Source organism: Vigna unguiculata, chromosome 6, assembly GCF_004118075.2.
Source record: "Vigna unguiculata cultivar IT97K-499-35 chromosome 6, ASM411807v1, whole genome shotgun sequence".
NCBI classification, from domain to species: Eukaryota; Viridiplantae; Streptophyta; class Magnoliopsida; order Fabales; family Fabaceae; genus Vigna; species Vigna unguiculata.
Genome location: NC_040284.1, coordinates 23,184,660 through 23,202,925, shown reverse-complemented (window position 1 = coordinate 23,202,925; position 18,266 = coordinate 23,184,660). Strand labels below are relative to the sequence as shown.

At 31.5% G+C, this 18,266-nt stretch overlaps 2 protein-coding genes across 3 annotated transcripts; both read left to right on the top strand.

Moving 5' to 3' along the window:
• Positions 1 to 6,471: 6,471 nt before the first annotated feature.
• LOC114188176 (probable linoleate 9S-lipoxygenase 5) lies at positions 6,472 to 11,889 on the top strand. Of its 2 annotated transcripts, none has more exons than XM_028076728.1 (9): positions 6,472 to 6,714; positions 8,493 to 8,794; positions 8,917 to 9,157; positions 9,279 to 9,617; positions 9,736 to 9,821; positions 9,930 to 10,037; positions 10,139 to 10,443; positions 10,556 to 10,819; positions 10,971 to 11,889. In XM_028076728.1, the coding sequence occupies exons 1-9, from the start codon at positions 6,558 to 6,560 to the stop codon at positions 11,722 to 11,724; spliced, it is 2,556 nt and encodes an 851-aa protein (XP_027932529.1). In that variant the 5' UTR covers positions 6,472 to 6,557; the 3' UTR covers positions 11,725 to 11,889. The 2 variants fall into 2 exon arrangements, with proteins under 2 accessions (XP_027932529.1, XP_027932528.1); XM_028076727.1 differs by having other exon boundaries at positions 8,487 to 8,794.
• Positions 11,890 to 12,652: 763 nt separating this feature from the next.
• On the top strand, positions 12,653 to 17,440 carry LOC114188917. Its single transcript, XM_028077587.1, has 5 exons — positions 12,653 to 13,390; positions 13,699 to 13,816; positions 14,197 to 14,549; positions 14,892 to 14,990; positions 15,858 to 17,440. Exons 1-5 carry the CDS (start codon positions 12,810 to 12,812, stop codon positions 17,116 to 17,118), a joined length of 2,412 nt encoding a protein of 803 aa, XP_027933388.1. The 5' UTR covers positions 12,653 to 12,809; the 3' UTR covers positions 17,119 to 17,440.
• Positions 17,441 to 18,266: the final 826 nt, after the last annotated feature.

Genomic DNA, 18,266 nt, shown 5'->3' with positions numbered 1-18,266 from the left:
ATGTTTGTAGCTGACATTCCCAAGAATGAAAGTGGGTAACACCGAATTCTGAAATTCGGTAACACCGAATTCTGAAATCCGGTAACACCGAATTTTGAAAGTCGATATCACTAGTTTTTGAAAGTCGGTAGTATCGGATTCTGAAAGTTGATAACATTGAAGTTTAATAAAATAAACTTTGTGAAATACTATAACCATGACGAAATACTATAATCTAAAAAGATAAAGATTAAAGATGGGTATGGGATAGCGAAACACGTCTTGTCTCGCCCCATTGCCACCCCTAAGATCAACATCAACCACAATCGTTTCAATCTCCTCAATTACTCTCTGCACGTTCTTCACAACCATCATTTGTACAATGCTCGCAATGTGTCTTAGTGCATCCTACAAGGGTAACATCATTTGTGATGTCATGCCAACGTTGGGTACATGTGAACCAATGCAACGACTCGTCATGCATATCCACCACATGTTGTAAGATCTCTGAAAAATAATAGGTACGAGACACTAATGTATGTTCCACTCTTGTCCGCAAAAATTATATACTCAATAAGATCCAACAAGTAAGCTCGTGCGGAATACCCTAACAACTAAATTAGTGGTGCCATTGCACCAACATTATTCGAATGGATGATAGGACAAAATGTTTCCATTATAGGTAGATGAGGAAGCATGAACATGTGATCTTAATAACTACTAAGTAAGGAGATATCATATGGACCTCGAGGATATTCAAGTCCTTCTTGGTAATCCTATTTCACTTCTCCAACAACTTGTGGCTTGTCAACAAGGGCTTGAGGGTCGCAAACCAATAACACAAAAAAGTACAAAAAAAAATTAAAATTGTCCAAATTATAATTTCGCAAAATGGTACATCTGCATCCTGAAAACCGACAACACTGGATCCTGAAAGCCAGTAACACCGGTTTTTGAAAGTCGGTAGCACCAGATTTTGAAAGTCGGTAATACCGAATTCTGAAAGCCGATAACACTGATTTCTGAAAGTTGGTAACTACAATCCAAAAGGGTAACAGTGAAATTATAAAAAACTTGGTGGTGAAGGAAGAAAAATTAGGGGTGCAGGAAGAAAAACCCAATTTTCCATGCCATCATTAGTTATAAGAATCAAAGAGGCACAAATGGACACTGTTGAGTCTCATTCCATTTTTATAAAATTTATTTCTTTATTAAAAATTATCATAAACATAAAGTAATTGTATAATGGTGTTTGTATCTTGTTGAAAATGTTGTAAGTTATTTTGGATTGATTTTATGCGTTGTAAAGTGGTTTTAATTTTTTTTCAAATCCTTGTTTGTAGTTTTTTTTAATAGAGATTTTTGTTTAAATGAAAATAAAACATTAGATTTGTTATTTGAAAATATTTTGCTTAGGAGAGTCGGGCAAAGACAAAGAAAAAGTCTTATGTATTCGCTTGGTTGTGTATAAATGGAAAATTTATGATTATAAAATTGTTAGATGTAATGTGAATTGTATTATATCGCCGAAAAAAAATCTTATAAAGAACATCTTTACTTTCGAGAATTACTCTACTAATAAAAAAACAAAGTTAAAACAATCAACACAAAAATGTAATATAAAAACTAAAAAATCAGAGAAAAAATTAAGATCGTTTTCTAGTGTCAACCAAAAAATAACATAAACTTTTTTATAACAAATAACTACTCTTTCATTCCTTTGATTTCAAACACAATCATTCTCCAAAGCAAATATTTAAATTAAACCTCATCATACTCTATTATTGTAAGAGTATAAGAAAAGACAAATATAAGTTTAAGGTGTTTTTGATTGGGGTGAGAGAACATCATGGACTTTAAGTCCATTATATGACTATTATCATCTACTCAATTGTTTATTCTAGGTGACAAGTGACGTGACACTTTCCATGATATATTATTTTCATCAACACAATAATCTCTATAAAGATTAAAATAAACACATATTCATTTTCATCTTCATTCATACACCAACATGTATTCATACTTCGCCATATACTTCACATGAAATTAAACCATTCCAATAATTTCCTTTCAGTGAACACCCACATCAATGGTAATCAATGCTTATGTATAATCATCACACACATTTCATCAATGTTCATGCAAAATTACCACCGACAAAGATTCATCATTTTCCATATCAGAACTAATGTCTTGTGTAATCTAAATTGTATCAGCGCAAATTTAAACAAATTATCTTTTAAACTAAAAGTAACTTATATATAATTGGGGACAAATCTTCTTGTTGACAGAGGAGAGCCATAGCTCCCCTAATGATTTCTTTTTTATATTCTATATATTTTTTAAAAAATATTTATTTATTATCACTTTATTTATATTAATTTAGTTTAATTTTTTTTTTTAAATTTAAAAACCATGTTTTCCCTCTCTAGTGTATGTTTTTCGTTTATATGTGACTTTTCTACACTCTAGACATATCTCTATTTGTTAGAGATCATAAAATCATGTTCTAATTGTTGATTAAACCTCTTCTTTGTGTAAATAGAGTCATTTTAGGCTTTGATGTTAGGTAAAGGAAGAATAATATTAGGAATCCACTTTAAGGGAATGAATCATTTATAAATTGTTAATTTTCTTAAAATATTGAGTCTTGGTTTTGAGATTTAAGTTGAGTACTCATAATTTTATCCTTCCCTAAGTAGGTGAGATGTAACAATTTTATATTAAAAAAATTATGATAAAAAGTAAAATAATTGATTCTTTTTAAAAGGAAGACTTGTGATGAAAAAGAAAAAATATATTTACATCAACTAAACTTTAAAAACTTCACGAAAATCGAAAAATTGAACGAAATAATAAACAAGTTTCTAAACTTCCTAGAATTACATAAAATGAATTTGAAATAGCATACAACAACACTATTTAAATAACTTTTGTTTTCTTTAATATATTATTATTTATGATAAACTTTATGTTACAATTTTATATATATTATTATCATATATTTTTTATTATATTAACATGTGTGTTTGTGTATGAAAAAATGAAAACTCTTTTTAAATTAAAAATATAATTTCTATATAAAAAATATAATTCGAACCTCCTAAAATTCTTTTTCAAGTCCCGTTACTTTGTACAACACAAGTTTAAACAAATTTTAAAAAACTGAACATAAGGGTTTATATACGTAAATCAATCTTAAGTTATGAACAAGTTTATTTAATTTTTATTTTTTTTTCTTAAAAGTGTTTATACTTTTTTTTTTCATCTATATTCTTCTAGAATGACTATAAGATAGTCATATATCATCTTCATAATCCATTATTTCGTCATCTAATGAATAATTAATCGTAATCTTAACTAGGAATATAAATAGTGAAAATAAGGTGTAATTGTTTTAAATTATTTAAAACCAATTTCAGTTCTTTCTCATATTAAAAAAATAGTAATAACTGAAAAAATATTTGCAATAATCATGTCATTTATTTGCCATCTTCTCCCACCGAACTTGTAGGAAGAAAGTAGTTAATACATTCAATCACAAGTACACTGGTGGATGGACAATGGACCATGCAGCCGGACTTGTTCCAAACAACTCAAATTCATTTATTTCTATAATTATAATAATATATTTTTTATTTTTTATTTTTATTATCATAAGAATAAAGGTAAACACATGTTTTCAATAATATTAGTATTAGTAAAATGGGTAACAATATAATTATTATAAAGTAATTGCAAAATATAATTATTTTGTATGTATTCGTTACAATCTTGCAATCCAAATTGAAGAGGATTACCATTATTTGAAGTCAACAAACGCGTGAAATACTGATTTTGTCAATTCAAAACAGTAAGAGATGTGATAGAAATAGTTATATTGATGAAAACGAAATGAAATAGCCATGTAAATAGGGTTAGGATTGTGAGAAAAATTGTAAAGAAAAAGAAAAATTAAACATTGGCTTCCAATTTACCTTGATATCCAAGAATTGAAGAAATCAGTTACGTAAATCCATTTAGAACATTTTTTTTTATAATTTTTTAAATGAAATTTACATTTTTTTTTTTGGGTTGTGCATTGGTTGCTGAAATTTATTCATAAGAGGATTAAAATTTATCATAATAAGAGGAAATTAATTTGATTAACATCCTTTTATACGTGTAAATGTTTTTTTTTTTTTTAAATAAAGAGGGATTCATCTAAAAACTTATTCTTTTTAGATTGCAAAAAGTTTATTATACACTATTTAATATTAGTCATAGGTTTTCTTAAATGTTTGATTATAAACAGTGTTTTTGATTTCTTAAAGTTTGATTAAACAATGTTTTGATTGATACGAAAATGTCAAATGTATAGTAACTTGACAAGTAGAATAAGTAATAGAAGATCTGCAAAATATACGTGTAAAAACTTGCTACTTAATTTATAATATGTGACTTTTATCTAAGATGAAACTGTCATAGGAGAAGTTGTAAACAAAGATTTCTTTAAAAATAAGTAATGTTTAAAGAAAAAATGTGACAAAAAATACATAATTATATGAATAGGAAAAAACAATTTAAACTTGTGTGTAGTCTACTTTCCTCATGCATTACGTTTCACTGTATAAAAGACTAATCAAAACAAGTTAATAATATAACTTTTTTATGCCGTTATTTAATCATTTATATTGAATTATCAACATTTGTAATTGTAATAAATTATTTTTAAATTATATATTTTAGATAATTTTTAATGTATTGTTGATATAAATTTGGGTTAAATATTTCAATATATGGTATAAACTGAAGTCATGTTTTACAAAAGTTGAAGCACAAAATTATTTGAAAATGCAAACAACAAAGATAAAATTGAAAAAATTATATAAAATATAAAAGCAAAAAAATTTATAATTTTTTTTCAAATTTAAAAAATAATATTTTTAATATAATATTATTATATTTTTACATGTTAAAAGTAGGAAGCTAACTAACATTTACATAAAAAAGACGTTAATGTGTCAAACACTAATTTATACGTTAATCTAAAATATTATTTAACAAATAAAAAATTCAACACAATTAAATTTTGAAAATAATATCTATTTGTTTCTAAAATTTGAAAATAAAATGTATACAAATTTAAAATAAAAATAAATTTTAATTTTAATAGATTTTATAAATATATCTAACCTCTTATTTTATATCTAAAATTTAATTACTGCGTAGTTTACTTTAACATCTGGAAACACCAACAGTGATCAAAGATATATATGAGGAGATACGGAAAAGCTAAAATGTTGGAAAACATGAAAAACGAAAGACGTTTCTTAAATTTAACTTTTTTGTATAATTGTGAAAACATTTCCGTAAAAGTTAATCCAGGTTTGAAGATATAATTTATTATATCTTAATTATTAGAAAAATATATATTATATATAATCAATTAAGTTAAAAGTTTCATGAATTATATTATAAATATTTTATTAGTTATTTACATAATTATATAAAAATAATTATGTTTTATATAACAAATAAACTTTTTAATATATTCCATTATTTAGTTAAATTGTATTAATATTTATTATAATACAATAAAATATTAAATATGTTTTTAGTCTTTCAATTTTTAATGAAAATTGGAATTAGTCCCTGGAAACCTTCAACAAATTAGTTCATCAACTATGTACATGTATGAATTTAGTCATTTTAATCAAATTTTAGTAAATTTATTTGATGTTTCAAATATAGTTCATTATAGTATTTTAATTTGTTTACACACCGTTTGACACACGCTTTCGTTTCGGTGTTAGTTGAGATATATTTTGAAACGTCAAATAAACTTAACAAAATTTAAATTTAATTTAAATGATTAAATACATGCATTTCTAAAGATAAGAGATTAGATTGATTCAAAATTTTCAAGAAATACTAATTTCAATTTTTACTAAAAGTAGAAGGATTAAAAACATACTTAACCTTACAATAAATAATTAATATACAAAATAACGAGTAGTTTACTTTAATTTGTTGTTTTTAAAATACATATTATTTTAAATTTTTGATATATATATTTTTCTAATTTTAATTTATATTTTTAAAAATTATGTTTACGTCGAGTTATTATAAAAAGTTACATAAAATAATTCCAATTATTTTACAAGCTATACTCTATTTACAAAGAGAAATTATTTAACTCTAATGATCAGTATATCGAAATATTTCTGAATATTTAATTTTGTTTATTTTTACATAAAATGATTTAATATTTTTAAATATCCTAATTTAAAGAAAAATATTGCATTGAAATAATCAAACTAATAAAAATAATTTTACTTTACATTTGTTTTTTGTTTCTTTAACTTTTCACCGCTACTCCAAGCAAACAAACAAATGCTAAAAGACAACTTTAAGGCAAGTTACTCCTAAATTCTCAAATGAAAAAAAAAAAAAATTACAATAGCTTATAAATACACAACAGCACAACTTGGTGCATCAACAGTTTCTTCCCTTTTTCTTCATTGCAACTTCTGAGATAAAAGCACGTCAAGAAGAAGACCGTGTTTGGCAATCTGGTCGAAGAAAAAAACAACATGAACAAAAGAGATAGAATGAGAGGGAGAGTGATATTGATGAAGAAAAATGTTTTGGACTTCAACGATTTCAGTGCCTCCTTGCTCGATCGTCTTCATGAGTTTATGGGAAAACGCGTTTCTCTTCAACTCATAAGCGCTTCTCATGCTCATCCTGGTCAGTGTTTTTTTTTTTCGTACAAATTATCTACCTGTATTCATATCTAGTCTTTGGTTGCTTTACTCCAATATCTCATCCATGAAAATTTTACTTTTTACCGTATGTTAGGAATTCAAGTATGAGTTTAAGTCCTACGTTGAGTAGAATAAGGAAGTAGAATACTATATAAGAATAACGATTCATAAGTCCATTGTTTTAAAATTTTGGGTTAAGAGTGATGTCAATGTCTTATGTGATTAGACTCAGATCTTATTGGTCTTTATGTCTCCTCGATGAACTCCTCCTTATAAACTTAACACCATGTTTATGAAAAAATTTAAGAAAAATCTTTAATTTGTTACCGTATTATTATTGGAAGAAAGAGAGACATGTAAGTGTTAATATTTTGTATTATTTGATTTAATAGTATCTAATGGGATTGTTAACATTGTTTTAAGTTAAGCAACTTTGTTTAATGAAATTTAAGATTGAAGCACATTAAGTACATTTGGTTTACATAAATAGTTATTGTAAGCATTTTACAGACAAAAATTATATCAAGTATTAACATGCAAGTTAAAGGCAAGATTAATGAATTTTTTATAAAAGTAATTTAAAAGATTAAATTAAATACCCAATATTTTTTTTTATGCAGATTATATGAAATTACACATGAAGATTCAGAAAATTAAGATGAAAGATCATGAGAATAGTTTTCATATTACAACCAAAGGAATCTAAATATGAATTTCTACGTTGTATCCTGAATACTTGGGGTCGAAGTTACGTGTTTTGTTCAGTTTTACTTCTTTTCTTGGAAGACTTAAAAAATGAAGGTCAATTTCATTAAAAAAAATTGATTTTGTTGACTACAAGGAATTTTGTAAGAAAATAAGATTTAATAACATTATATCTTTAGTAAAGCATATTCAATAATTTTGTATGTATTACGAACAATTGTTTGCTATAATGCAAAGATCTTTGACAGTATAAAAAAGTGGTGAATTTAAAAATTACATAAGTTTAAGCACATGCTAAACGTTTGGTACATTTTTACATATATTGGGCAACATGCATGTGATGACACGTGTAAAAATGAATTTAATGAGCAAAGAACCAACTCAGATATTTGAATAGATAAAAAACAAAACAAAAAAGTGGTGAATTTAAAAATTACATAAGTTTAAGCACGTGCTAACCGTTTGGTACATTTTTATGTATATTGGGCAACATACATGTGATGACACGTGTAAAATGAATTTGAATAAATAAAAACAAAACACAATTAAAAAAATACGGTGAAAATTGTGTATTTAAGTTCACAAATAATTCTAAAAATAAAAGAATAGACAAGTCATACATACAGAACTGTCGTAATTAATGTTTTCATACATATATATATATATATATATATATATATATATATATATATATATATATATATTAGTTTATTTACCCCATATTTACAAACTTAAAAATAGGCTATATTCTCTCATCTTTTATTTGTAAATACTATTTAATAATGCCCATACAAATTAAAGTTTACAAAACTAATAAAAGAATATTTAAAAATGAATGACAAAAATGCCGCTGAGAATTATTTATCAATAAAAGGGTATTACTTATGTATAAAAGCTCTTCTAAGTTTAAACTGTACAAAAGATCATAAGCCTAACTTTCTTTGTCGATCATCTCTGTGTATCAAATTCAATTGAAAATTATCCATATTTTTAATTCTTCATTCTTTGCATGAGGTTTTACTTAGCTAACATGTAATTATGGTAATCAAGTTGAAGGTAACGAGATGAAAGGTAAACTTGGAAAGCCTGCATATTTGGAAGATTGGATCACCACAATCACACCCTTGACCGCTGGTGAATCAGAATTTGGGGTCACATTCGATTGGGATGATGATGATGATGATTCTATAGGAACCCCAGGAGCTTTTTTAATAAGAAACCATCATCACACTGAGTTCTACCTGAAAAGCATGACACTTGAAAATGTTCCAGGCCATGGTGTCATCCACTTTAACTGCAACTCTTGGGTATACCCTGCACATAAGTATAAAAAGGATCGCATTTTCTTCAGCAACAAGGTAAATCATCAAACACATGCCATGCAAGGATTTTAAGCCATGCTAACCACTATAGTTAATCCCCACACATAATTGTGAATTACTAGTTACATGTTTGATTACTGCTAATGTATTGTATGCAGGTATACCTTCCAAGTGAAACGCCACAACCACTTCTTAAGTATAGAGAAGAAGAACTAGAGAGTTTAAGAGGGGATGGAAGAGGGACCCTGCAAGAGTGGGATAGGGTGTATGACTATGCATACTACAATGATTTGAGTGATCCAGATAAGGGTGCACAATATGCTCGTCCAGTGCTGGGAGGGTCCTCTGAATATCCATACCCTCGAAGGGGAAGAACTGGTAGACCACCGGCAAAATCAGGTTAAGTTTTTCATGTGTTTCTTTGGTGTTCATTTAAGTCCAATTTAGCTGAAAACGTTTTAGAAAGTGAATTTTGGTATTCTAGTTTTAAATTTCTGATATGGTGTTGTTGTTTTAGCAGATGCCAAGAGTGAGAGTAGATTGAATTTGGCCATGAGCTTGGACATCTATGTTCCGAGGGATGAAAGATTTGGACACTTGAAATTGTCAGACTTTCTTGCTAGTGCAGTGAAGTCCATAGTTCAAGTTCTCAAACCTGAGCTGGAATCTCTATTTGACAGCACCCCTCATGAGTTTGATAGCTTTGAAGATGTGTTTAAACTCTATGAAGGTGGAATCAAGGTGCCTGAAGGCATACTTAAGAATGTTAGAGATAAAATCCCTGCAGAGCTTCTCAAAGAAATTCTCCGAACTGATGGTGAAAGGTTCCTCAAGTTTCCTGTGCCTCAAGTGATTAAAGGTATTCCCTTTACTTAGTTTCACATTATAATGAGTTGGCAAAGAAACCTGAAAATCTCAGGTATTTTTTGTAAATCACTATCATATGATAATGACATTCTTATAATGAGTTTGAGCAGAAGATAAGTCTGCATGGAGAACCGATGAAGAATTTGCTAGAGAGATGTTGGCTGGTGTAAACCCTGTTATCATTCGCTGCCTCCAAGTACGAGCAAGTGATTTTAGCCATATGTTTGTGAAAATTATCAAGTATCTTTTGGTAAAATTAATTGATTATTATCTTTTCCCTCACAATATCCAAAATAAATCTCAGGAATTTCCACCAGCAAGTAAGCTAGATGCTAAAGTCTATGGTAACCAAACCAGTACAATACAAAAAGAGAACATTGAGAGCAACATGGATGGACTCACAGTAGATGAGGTAACTTTCAAGTTAGTTAGAACTTTTGTTGACAAAGTTAATTCACTGTTTATTTTGATGGTCTGATTTTGTTGCTGCTACTTTCATATTTGGTTCAATAGGCTATCAAACACAAGAAGTTGTTCATATTAGATCACCATGATGCACTAATACCATATTTGAGGAGGATAAACTCCACTTCTACAAAGACTTATGCCAGCAGAACAATTCTTTTCTTGCAAAACGATGGAACTTTAAAGCCATTGGCTATTGAGTTGAGTTTGCCACACCCTGAAGGAGACCAATATGGTGTCATAAGTAAGGTTTACACTCCTGCAGATGAAGGTGTTGAAAATTCCATCTGGCAATTAGCTAAAGCTTATGTAGCAGTAAACGACTCAGGCTATCATCAGCTTATTACCCACTGGTATAACACTATAACTTCATCAATAATGAAGAAACAGAAAAAAATAAATAAATAACATCTTAGATAATCTTTCATTGAAAACAATTTTTTTGTATCTTTTCATTTGTCACAGGTTGCATACTCATGCAGTGATTGAACCATTCATAATAGCTGCAAACAGACAGCTCAGCGTGCTTCACCCTATTCATATACTTCTACATCCACACTTTCGTGACACCATGAACATAAATGCACTAGCAAGACAAATCCTCATCAACGCTGGTGGCTTTGTAGAGGCCACAGTTTTTCCATCAAAGTATTCCATGGAGATGTCATCTTTGATTTACAAGAACTGGAATTTCCCTGACCAAGCATTACCCACAGATCTCATCAAGAGGTACCACACATGCACAACACCATTACTAGACTAATGGTTTGTTTTAAACACTCACTACTACTCAGTGATCCAAATCATGATAACCAACATATAACATCAACTTATATATCCAATTTGATATTAATGAACTGATACTTATTGCTTCTAACAGAGGAATGGCTGTTAAAGATTCAAGTTCTCAACACGGCCTCCGACTTGTGATTGAGGATTATCCGTACGCTGTTGATGGGTTAGAGATTTGGTTTGCCATAAAGAACTGGGTTCAGGAATATTGCTCCTTTTACTACAAAGATGATGAAACAGTTAAAAAAGATCCAGAACTACAATCTTGGTGGAAGGAGTTAAGAGAGGAGGGTCACGGTGACAAGAAAAACGAGCCTTGGTGGCCAAAGATGCAGACTCGTGAAAACCTCATAGAAGTGTGTACTATCATCATATGGGTTGCTTCAGCTCTGCATGCATCCACCAACTTTGGCCAATACCCTTATGCAGGTTTCCTTCCAAACCGTCCAACCATAAGCCGAAGATTCATGCCTGAGGAAGAAACTCCTGAATATGATGAACTTGTGAACAACCCTGAGAAGGCTTTTCTGAAAACAATCACTGCACAGTTGCAGACCCTTATAGGCATTTCGCTCATAGAAATATTGTCTAAGCACTCTTCTGATGAGGTGTACCTTGGACAGAGAGAAACTCCTCACTGGACTTCTGATGTGGAACCATTGAAAGCGTTTGAGAGGTTTGGGGAAAAGCTGGCTCAGATTGGAGAAAGGATTGTGACAATGAACAATGATGGGAAACACAGAAACAGAGTTGGACCGGTTAACATGCCATACACTTTGCTCTATCCTAGCAGCAAAACTGGACTCACTGGCATGGGAATTCCCAACAGTGTCGCAATTTAGAAGGGCTTGCATTTAGTCATCGCTATCACCGCATTTATAATCATTGTTGTTAGCGAGTCTTTGTATTTTTTTTGTTGCATCTTTATAATCTCATGAGCTATTTGAGACAAATAAGAAACAGAGATAGTAAAATATTAGATTCAGTGAAAATCTTGTTTTGTGAAAGTTTGTTCCAGAAAGTTTCTCATATATGTTTTAGAAAGAATTTTTTTTTTTTAAAAAAACTTTGTTTTTGACAGACAAGGTTTCCATAGAATTAAAATAGATTAATATTTTTTATTTTTTAATTAAGATAAAGTAATAAAACAGTATTTCTCTATCCAAATATATAATTTATTAAAATTTGTAAGAAAAACTTTGTTAAACTATGTTACTCCGATTTAGAAATATTACGAAAATCCTACTATTTTGAAATATTTTGTTCCAGAAATATTTGAAAAGTTTGAATCAAGAAGTTTGTTTCGAAAAGTGTCTTTAGAAAAACATCTCATATATTTTGGATATGAAAAATATATTTTGATAAGAAAAGTAAAGTGACCTGAGTTTGAAGAATTGATTCGCCTCAGAAAGTACAGTGACCTGAGTTTTTTTTTATATTTTTTTTATCAAGTGATATATTGTCTATTGTTGGGTACAGAAAATGTAAAACTATCTGATTATAACTAATGTTCTTACGATCAAATCATTTGGAGACGTTAATCAATAATTCGTATGTCCAATTGTGGTCAAACCAATATTTGAGGTAATGAAAATAAAATTATGAAAAGAATAGTAACTATTATTCTGCGGAATTGGCATAAGATGGTTTTCATATCACAATCATGAATAGAAATACTATTTTCAGGTAAATATTAGTTAATATTTAATATCCTTAATTTTTTTTCGTAGGTTTTAAAAACTATAAAAGGCATGGGAAATCTAATACAAGAAATAAAAAGAGAAAACAAAAATGGAAATGATGAGAGGCTTTGGTACAAAGTAGTAGTAGGGTTTAAGGTTTGTGACAGTGTCAATGGAGGTTTTAAGTTTGTAGCGGAACGCCATACTCTCATAATCCCAAACACAACACTGTTGCAGTCTAAGTAATGGGTTATGGTTATGGTGCTTTCTCTCTTCTACTAACCAGACGCTTTCATTTTTCTTATTCTCTACACCCTAAACCCTTTTCTTCTTCTTCGTTCTTTCACCTTCTCACTAAACCTTTCTCCACAACCCCACCAGACCCTAACCCTGATCCCAAACCTTCTTCCCTCTCCGCGCGTCTCAGCTTCGTCTTCGATCAGATCGATGCCATCGAGAAAGAGCGTTCTCAGAAGCACGAAACGCTTCAGCGCATTCGAGCCTGGCGCCAATCCAAGGACGCTCCCCCTCAAAGCGACGCCCAACCTGAGCCGCCGCCTCTCTCCGTCGCCGATGAAACCCCCCCGGAGCTGCCGCCGATGAAGGCTGTGGAACTGGTGCACCCATGGCCCGAGTGGATCCAGTTGATGGAAATGCTCGTGCACCAGAATTACTTCGACCACAGAAGGATGGACGAGGATAAAATGGTCCTCGACTCAGGGTTCAGTCCGCCTGTGGTTGCTGAAGGAGTTGATTTCACCAAGGATTTCAAGAGCGTTCACATGGCGTGTCTCAATCACGGAAGAGACCGTTTTGATATATTGAGGTTTGTGCAGCCAATTTTGTTGAATTCGTTTTCGTGATTGAATGGGTTAGGTTATGCAATAGGGATAATAATTGTTTAAGGTTTTACATTGTTAACTAATAAAATTTCAGAAATGACTTTTAAGATGGTTATTGTAAAACCCAATGATATTGCTGTTCAGGGCTATTTCTGATTGATTGACATTTTACAAAGGCATTATGCTATCAGTGATGCTGTAGTTGTTACTTATGGCTTTGTTTTGTTGAGGAATATGTCTAAGGGAGGATTCTATGCGCTACAATTATGAAACCTTAGATGATTGATTTCAGGTCCTTGTCGAGGAAGGATATTCAAGTTTTGGTTGGTTATGGATGCCCCACTATGGACAGAAAGGTGGTTTTCTCTGCAAAACTTTTAAGAAAGCATGCTCACCTTGACGAAGGAGATGTAAGTGTAGCATGATTTATTAGGTGCCATTTTTTTTAATAGTTGTGTGAATTATGAATGTGGAAAGTTTCGTTTTTTGAGTTCTTGTTCCATCTTCAGTTGTAAGTGAATGGAAATTATGATTTAGGCCATAGAACCGACACTAGATATTTAAATCTGTATCTGTGTGCCTGTATTTGTGATTGGCGGCAAAGAAACTCCTTTTTCTCTGCTGGCATTCTTTTTATCCCTCTCCTACTCATGCACACATGCCACTTTTTTCTTTGTTAGATACACTTTACCATCTCTCTTCGTTGGGCTCATTGTTTAATCCATAACACGTTACTCAATATTTGAGTACATATTTTGTATAATTTTGATGAGAAATTCATTGATATCAGGTCTGTAGTTCCTGCAGCTTGAGAAACAGTTGTGAAAGGGCGTATCTGCTAACAAACAAAGAGGATGAAGCACGGACTCTTGATGTCATGCGGCTCCTGCTCACTTTTGGTTTTGATCCTGTTGATGGTTCAGTCATCAATAAGTCACTTCTTAAGCAGAAGTCTGTGAAAACAGTGGTTCGTAAATTGCTTCATGAGGTTGTCAAGCTCAGTTCAGTTCCCATTGATCCAAATCTCACCCCTCCTGTGATTAAAAAACCACCACCAAAAGTGAAACAACCACCTCCTCCTCCAAAGAGACGAATAGGACGGGATGATGTTGAGATGAAAAAAGGGGACTGGCTATGTCCTAAGTATGTCCCTGAATCTCTCTGATTTATTTTGCTATAACAATTACAGTTTTGGCAACTGACCAGTGGCCGCTTTCAGTTTCAAGTGAATTTCAATTTGAAAACCTTTTTTTAACAAATTTATTATGTTTGGTACTCCTTTTGAACAGGCTGCCTTTATTTTTGGGCTAACCCCTGATAGCTGTCGATAGTCAATTTTTCTTTTTTCCCTTCCTTCTGGTAATTCAATGTATAGGGTTAGGCTACGGAATAAATTGTGCATGGATTAGTCATTATTGGATGATAGCACCATATAGTCTTTTATTTTCCTGCTGTTGACTTACCATACTACTGAACACTTCTTAGGTGTGAATTCATGAATTTTGCGAAGAATACTGCTTGCTTACAGTGTGATGCCAAGCGTCCCAAGAGACAGTTGCTGCCAGGAGAATGGGAGTGTCCTGAGTAAGTTTAAAGTCCTTCAATTTACCATTAACCTTCACTGTTACAGCCCTTCTGTCCCCTGTCTCTTTCTTTCTGTTACAAGTGCGTGCTCATGAATAGCTGGCAATTATATAATTAGGGATGACAAAAGAATTTAAGGTTACATGTCTAGCAAGTAAAATTTGCAATGGATGACGGGTACCCGTAAAGGATAAACTAGTATTCGATTTGTCCACTTGCTAACTGGATAAGTATAGTTATCATGGTATCCAAACTGAAGATACTCACGGCCCATTGTTGGAGATTTTTATATGAATATTTTTCTAAGAATGAAATGACCAAAACAAAGTTATTGGTGAAAAAACATTAAAAATTTAAGAATTGTTCAGAATTTGATTTTTTAAGTTTATGTTTTTATTTATCTAAACTTATGGAATTAAATTTATTTTTAATAAATTACTTTTATTTGAGTTCATGCTTTGCAGTATGATTTTTTTAAATTTGTATTTTTTTTGGGAAAGACTAATTATATTTTTTTAATATTTTGTTATGCAAATTTATTTAGATTATACTTTAAGGTCTAATTTTTATTTGAGTTTGTGTTAAAGAATTATTTTTAAATAATCTTATCTAGAATTAAAAAAATGACCAGAAATATCTATAAATATTTCTGGTCATTTTTTTCATGCGGTAGTGGGTAGGTAGATACTAGGACGTTGTCAGGATCATCCCTAATTGTAGTGATCGTATGAAGCATGATGTTGTGATATGATTAACACTAAAAACATGCAAAATTATGTTTGCCAAACTTTTGTAACGCTGATGTTCATCCCTGAAGATTCTATTGCTGAAATGTTTTTAGCTTGACTTGTTTATCTTGTCTGGCAGATGCAACTTCTTGAATTACAGGAGGAACATGGTATGTTTTCATTGTGAATGTAAGCGCCCAGCTGATGAATTTTTGGAGAATAAGATGCAAGATAGGATACCGGGTTCCAAACCTAAGTTAGATAAGATGGGCAACCGACAAGAGGTTTCCAATGCCTGGAATTTTGACTTTGATGACAATGAATCAGATGGTGCCGATGTGGCTGCTTTTGAGTATGCAGATACTCATGCCATAAATGAAGATTTCTCTTCAGGTAATAATGCGCAACATGGAAATCATAGAGGGTGGGAAGATAATCTTGAGAAGAACAACAGAGTACGAGGATCCCCTGATGGAGAATATGCTAATCGTGATATTTATAAGCCTGGAATAGGGTTTGATGATTTTGAGGATGAGGATGATGTTGATAGTTATGAGCTAGAAACTACTCCAAATAGTAGTAAAAGAATAGAAACATCTAAAAGTAATTTCTCGGAAGATGAAAAGTTGTCAGAGTCAGACGATATTGAAGGCAGTGATGATGAAAGGTACACCAGTCACAGAACAGCTTCTCAAAGAAGTCTACCGCACCGGTCAATTCGTAAGAATACATCATTCTCGGGATCTGAGGATGATGAACTTGGTTTTGTTACAAAAGAACAACGGTCCACTCTTTCCAATTTCAAATCTGGGAATGTTTCTGGTGCTGGCAGAAGAAGAAATGGCAGAGGTCCATCTAAGAAATTAAGCTTTGGTTCTGAATCTGAGGATGACAATGGTGCTGGCTTATACTCTGATGAGGATGATGACATACATAAGGCATATTCATTCAGAAAAAATAAAGGGGACAAATTTAATCCATCCAGACAGAATAACGGGAATAGGCACAATTCCGAGAGAAGAAACTTCACCAAAAACAGGAATTCAGGGTTTATCAGTCGCCGCCGAGAAAATATGTTCAGTGATGATTTTGAAGGATCGTCTCAGCAGTCTTACAGAAATGGTAGGGATTCCAAAGGAAATGGCCGTAACAGGAAGAGTTTTGAAGATTTTGATGGTCCATCCCGACGATCATTCGGTGATGGCAGAGGGTCCCGAGGAAACAGCCGTGGTGGATCATTCCGGCAGTCTTTTGGGAATGGTAGAGGGTCTCGAGGAAATGACCGTAATTGGCATAGATTCGAAGACAGGGAGCATGGCACAGGAAAGTTAAATAAATATAGAATGGATGAGAAGGATTCTGGGGAATTTAGAAACAGTAGGCGTGTAATTGAAAGATAGCACCACAGCTCCATGAATACTGCTAATTGCCAAACACAAATGTGATACAATGATGGCCATAAAGATCAGTCAGTGTTCATGAGATTAGTTGAAACCATGGACAAACTTTCTCCTCCAATAACAGTTAGGTGGTCAAGTTTTGGCTTGGTCAAGTTAACCTGCCAAGCAGTTGTGCCCTGCTATGCAGTTATAACCCAATATAAGGTGGTGAACAACTGCCATATCTCTTACATATTTGTCTCATCGATTGCAGTGTCTTCGCATATTTGTGTGGACTTCTTAAGAACTTGCAACCAGAACTTCTAATCGTTCTCAATTTGCACATTGGAAAGTAGAAATCTCTGCAACTCAACTGTAATGGGGTTCCAAAAGTACCCATAATTGGTGGCACTTTTGGTACTGCGGCTTAGTATCATAATTTTCAACCTGCAATGGGATGGATTTATTTTTCACAACATTATAGTTTGCAACAAAATTGCCTGTGGTACACACCATCACCATACAGCAAAGTGAAAAGAAACTTAAAGAGGCCACAAATTTTGAATTAGCCGAGATCAAATACCAATTTTAAAAATTGAGTCGTTCGTGACATTTATTGCTGTTAATTCTCTTTCAGGGTAACTGAAGGGTATCAATGAGAATACCTTCAGTCTGCAGTAATTCTGTGAGTATCTCACCGTCGTGTTCACTTTTATTATGATATGAAGAACATAATATAATTAAAAAACTGAATTATTATAACAATTATGAAAAATTGTTACTAGAACTTGTATTAAGGTTGTAAAAGTGTGAAAGGAGTATATAATGAAAACAAAGAAATTGGTTGTGTTTACAAGAGAAAAACAATGAAATAATGTGTATAAAGACGGTTAAAAAAACCGTGAATGTTATTAACTTTTCAATTCATAATTAATATTTTAGTAATGTTTTTTTCCTTTGAATTAAATTTATCCACTCACAGTACTGAGAGTCATAAGGATCCGTGTTTGCTTACTTAAAAAACTGGTAATAGCAAACAAGTTAAAAAAATTGTTTTGGTAAATGTTATAACATTAAAATTTAAAAGTAGAAAAAAACGTCATAAGAAGTGATCCTTTTAACTAGTATTTTTGTACATGAACATTTAATATGACAAGGGATAGTGCATC

Coding starts and splice junctions, on each gene's coding strand:
- LOC114188176 (XM_028076727.1), top strand. CDS start 6,558: ATGAACAAAAGAGATAGAATGAGAGGGAGAGTGATATTGATGAAGAAA. Junction 9,158..9,278: donor TAGACCACCGGCAAAATCAG/GTTAAGTTTTTC, acceptor TTGTTTTAGCAG/ATGCCAAGAGTGAGAGTAGA. Junction 10,820..10,970: donor CCCACAGATCTCATCAAGAG/GTACCACACATG, acceptor TGCTTCTAACAG/AGGAATGGCTGTTAAAGATT.
- LOC114188917 (XM_028077587.1), top strand. CDS start 12,810: ATGGGTTATGGTTATGGTGCTTTCTCTCTTCTACTAACCAGACGCTTT. Junction 13,817..14,196: donor CTCACCTTGACGAAGGAGAT/GTAAGTGTAGCA, acceptor CATTGATATCAG/GTCTGTAGTTCCTGCAGCTT. Junction 14,550..14,891: donor GGGGACTGGCTATGTCCTAA/GTATGTCCCTGA, acceptor AACACTTCTTAG/GTGTGAATTCATGAATTTTG.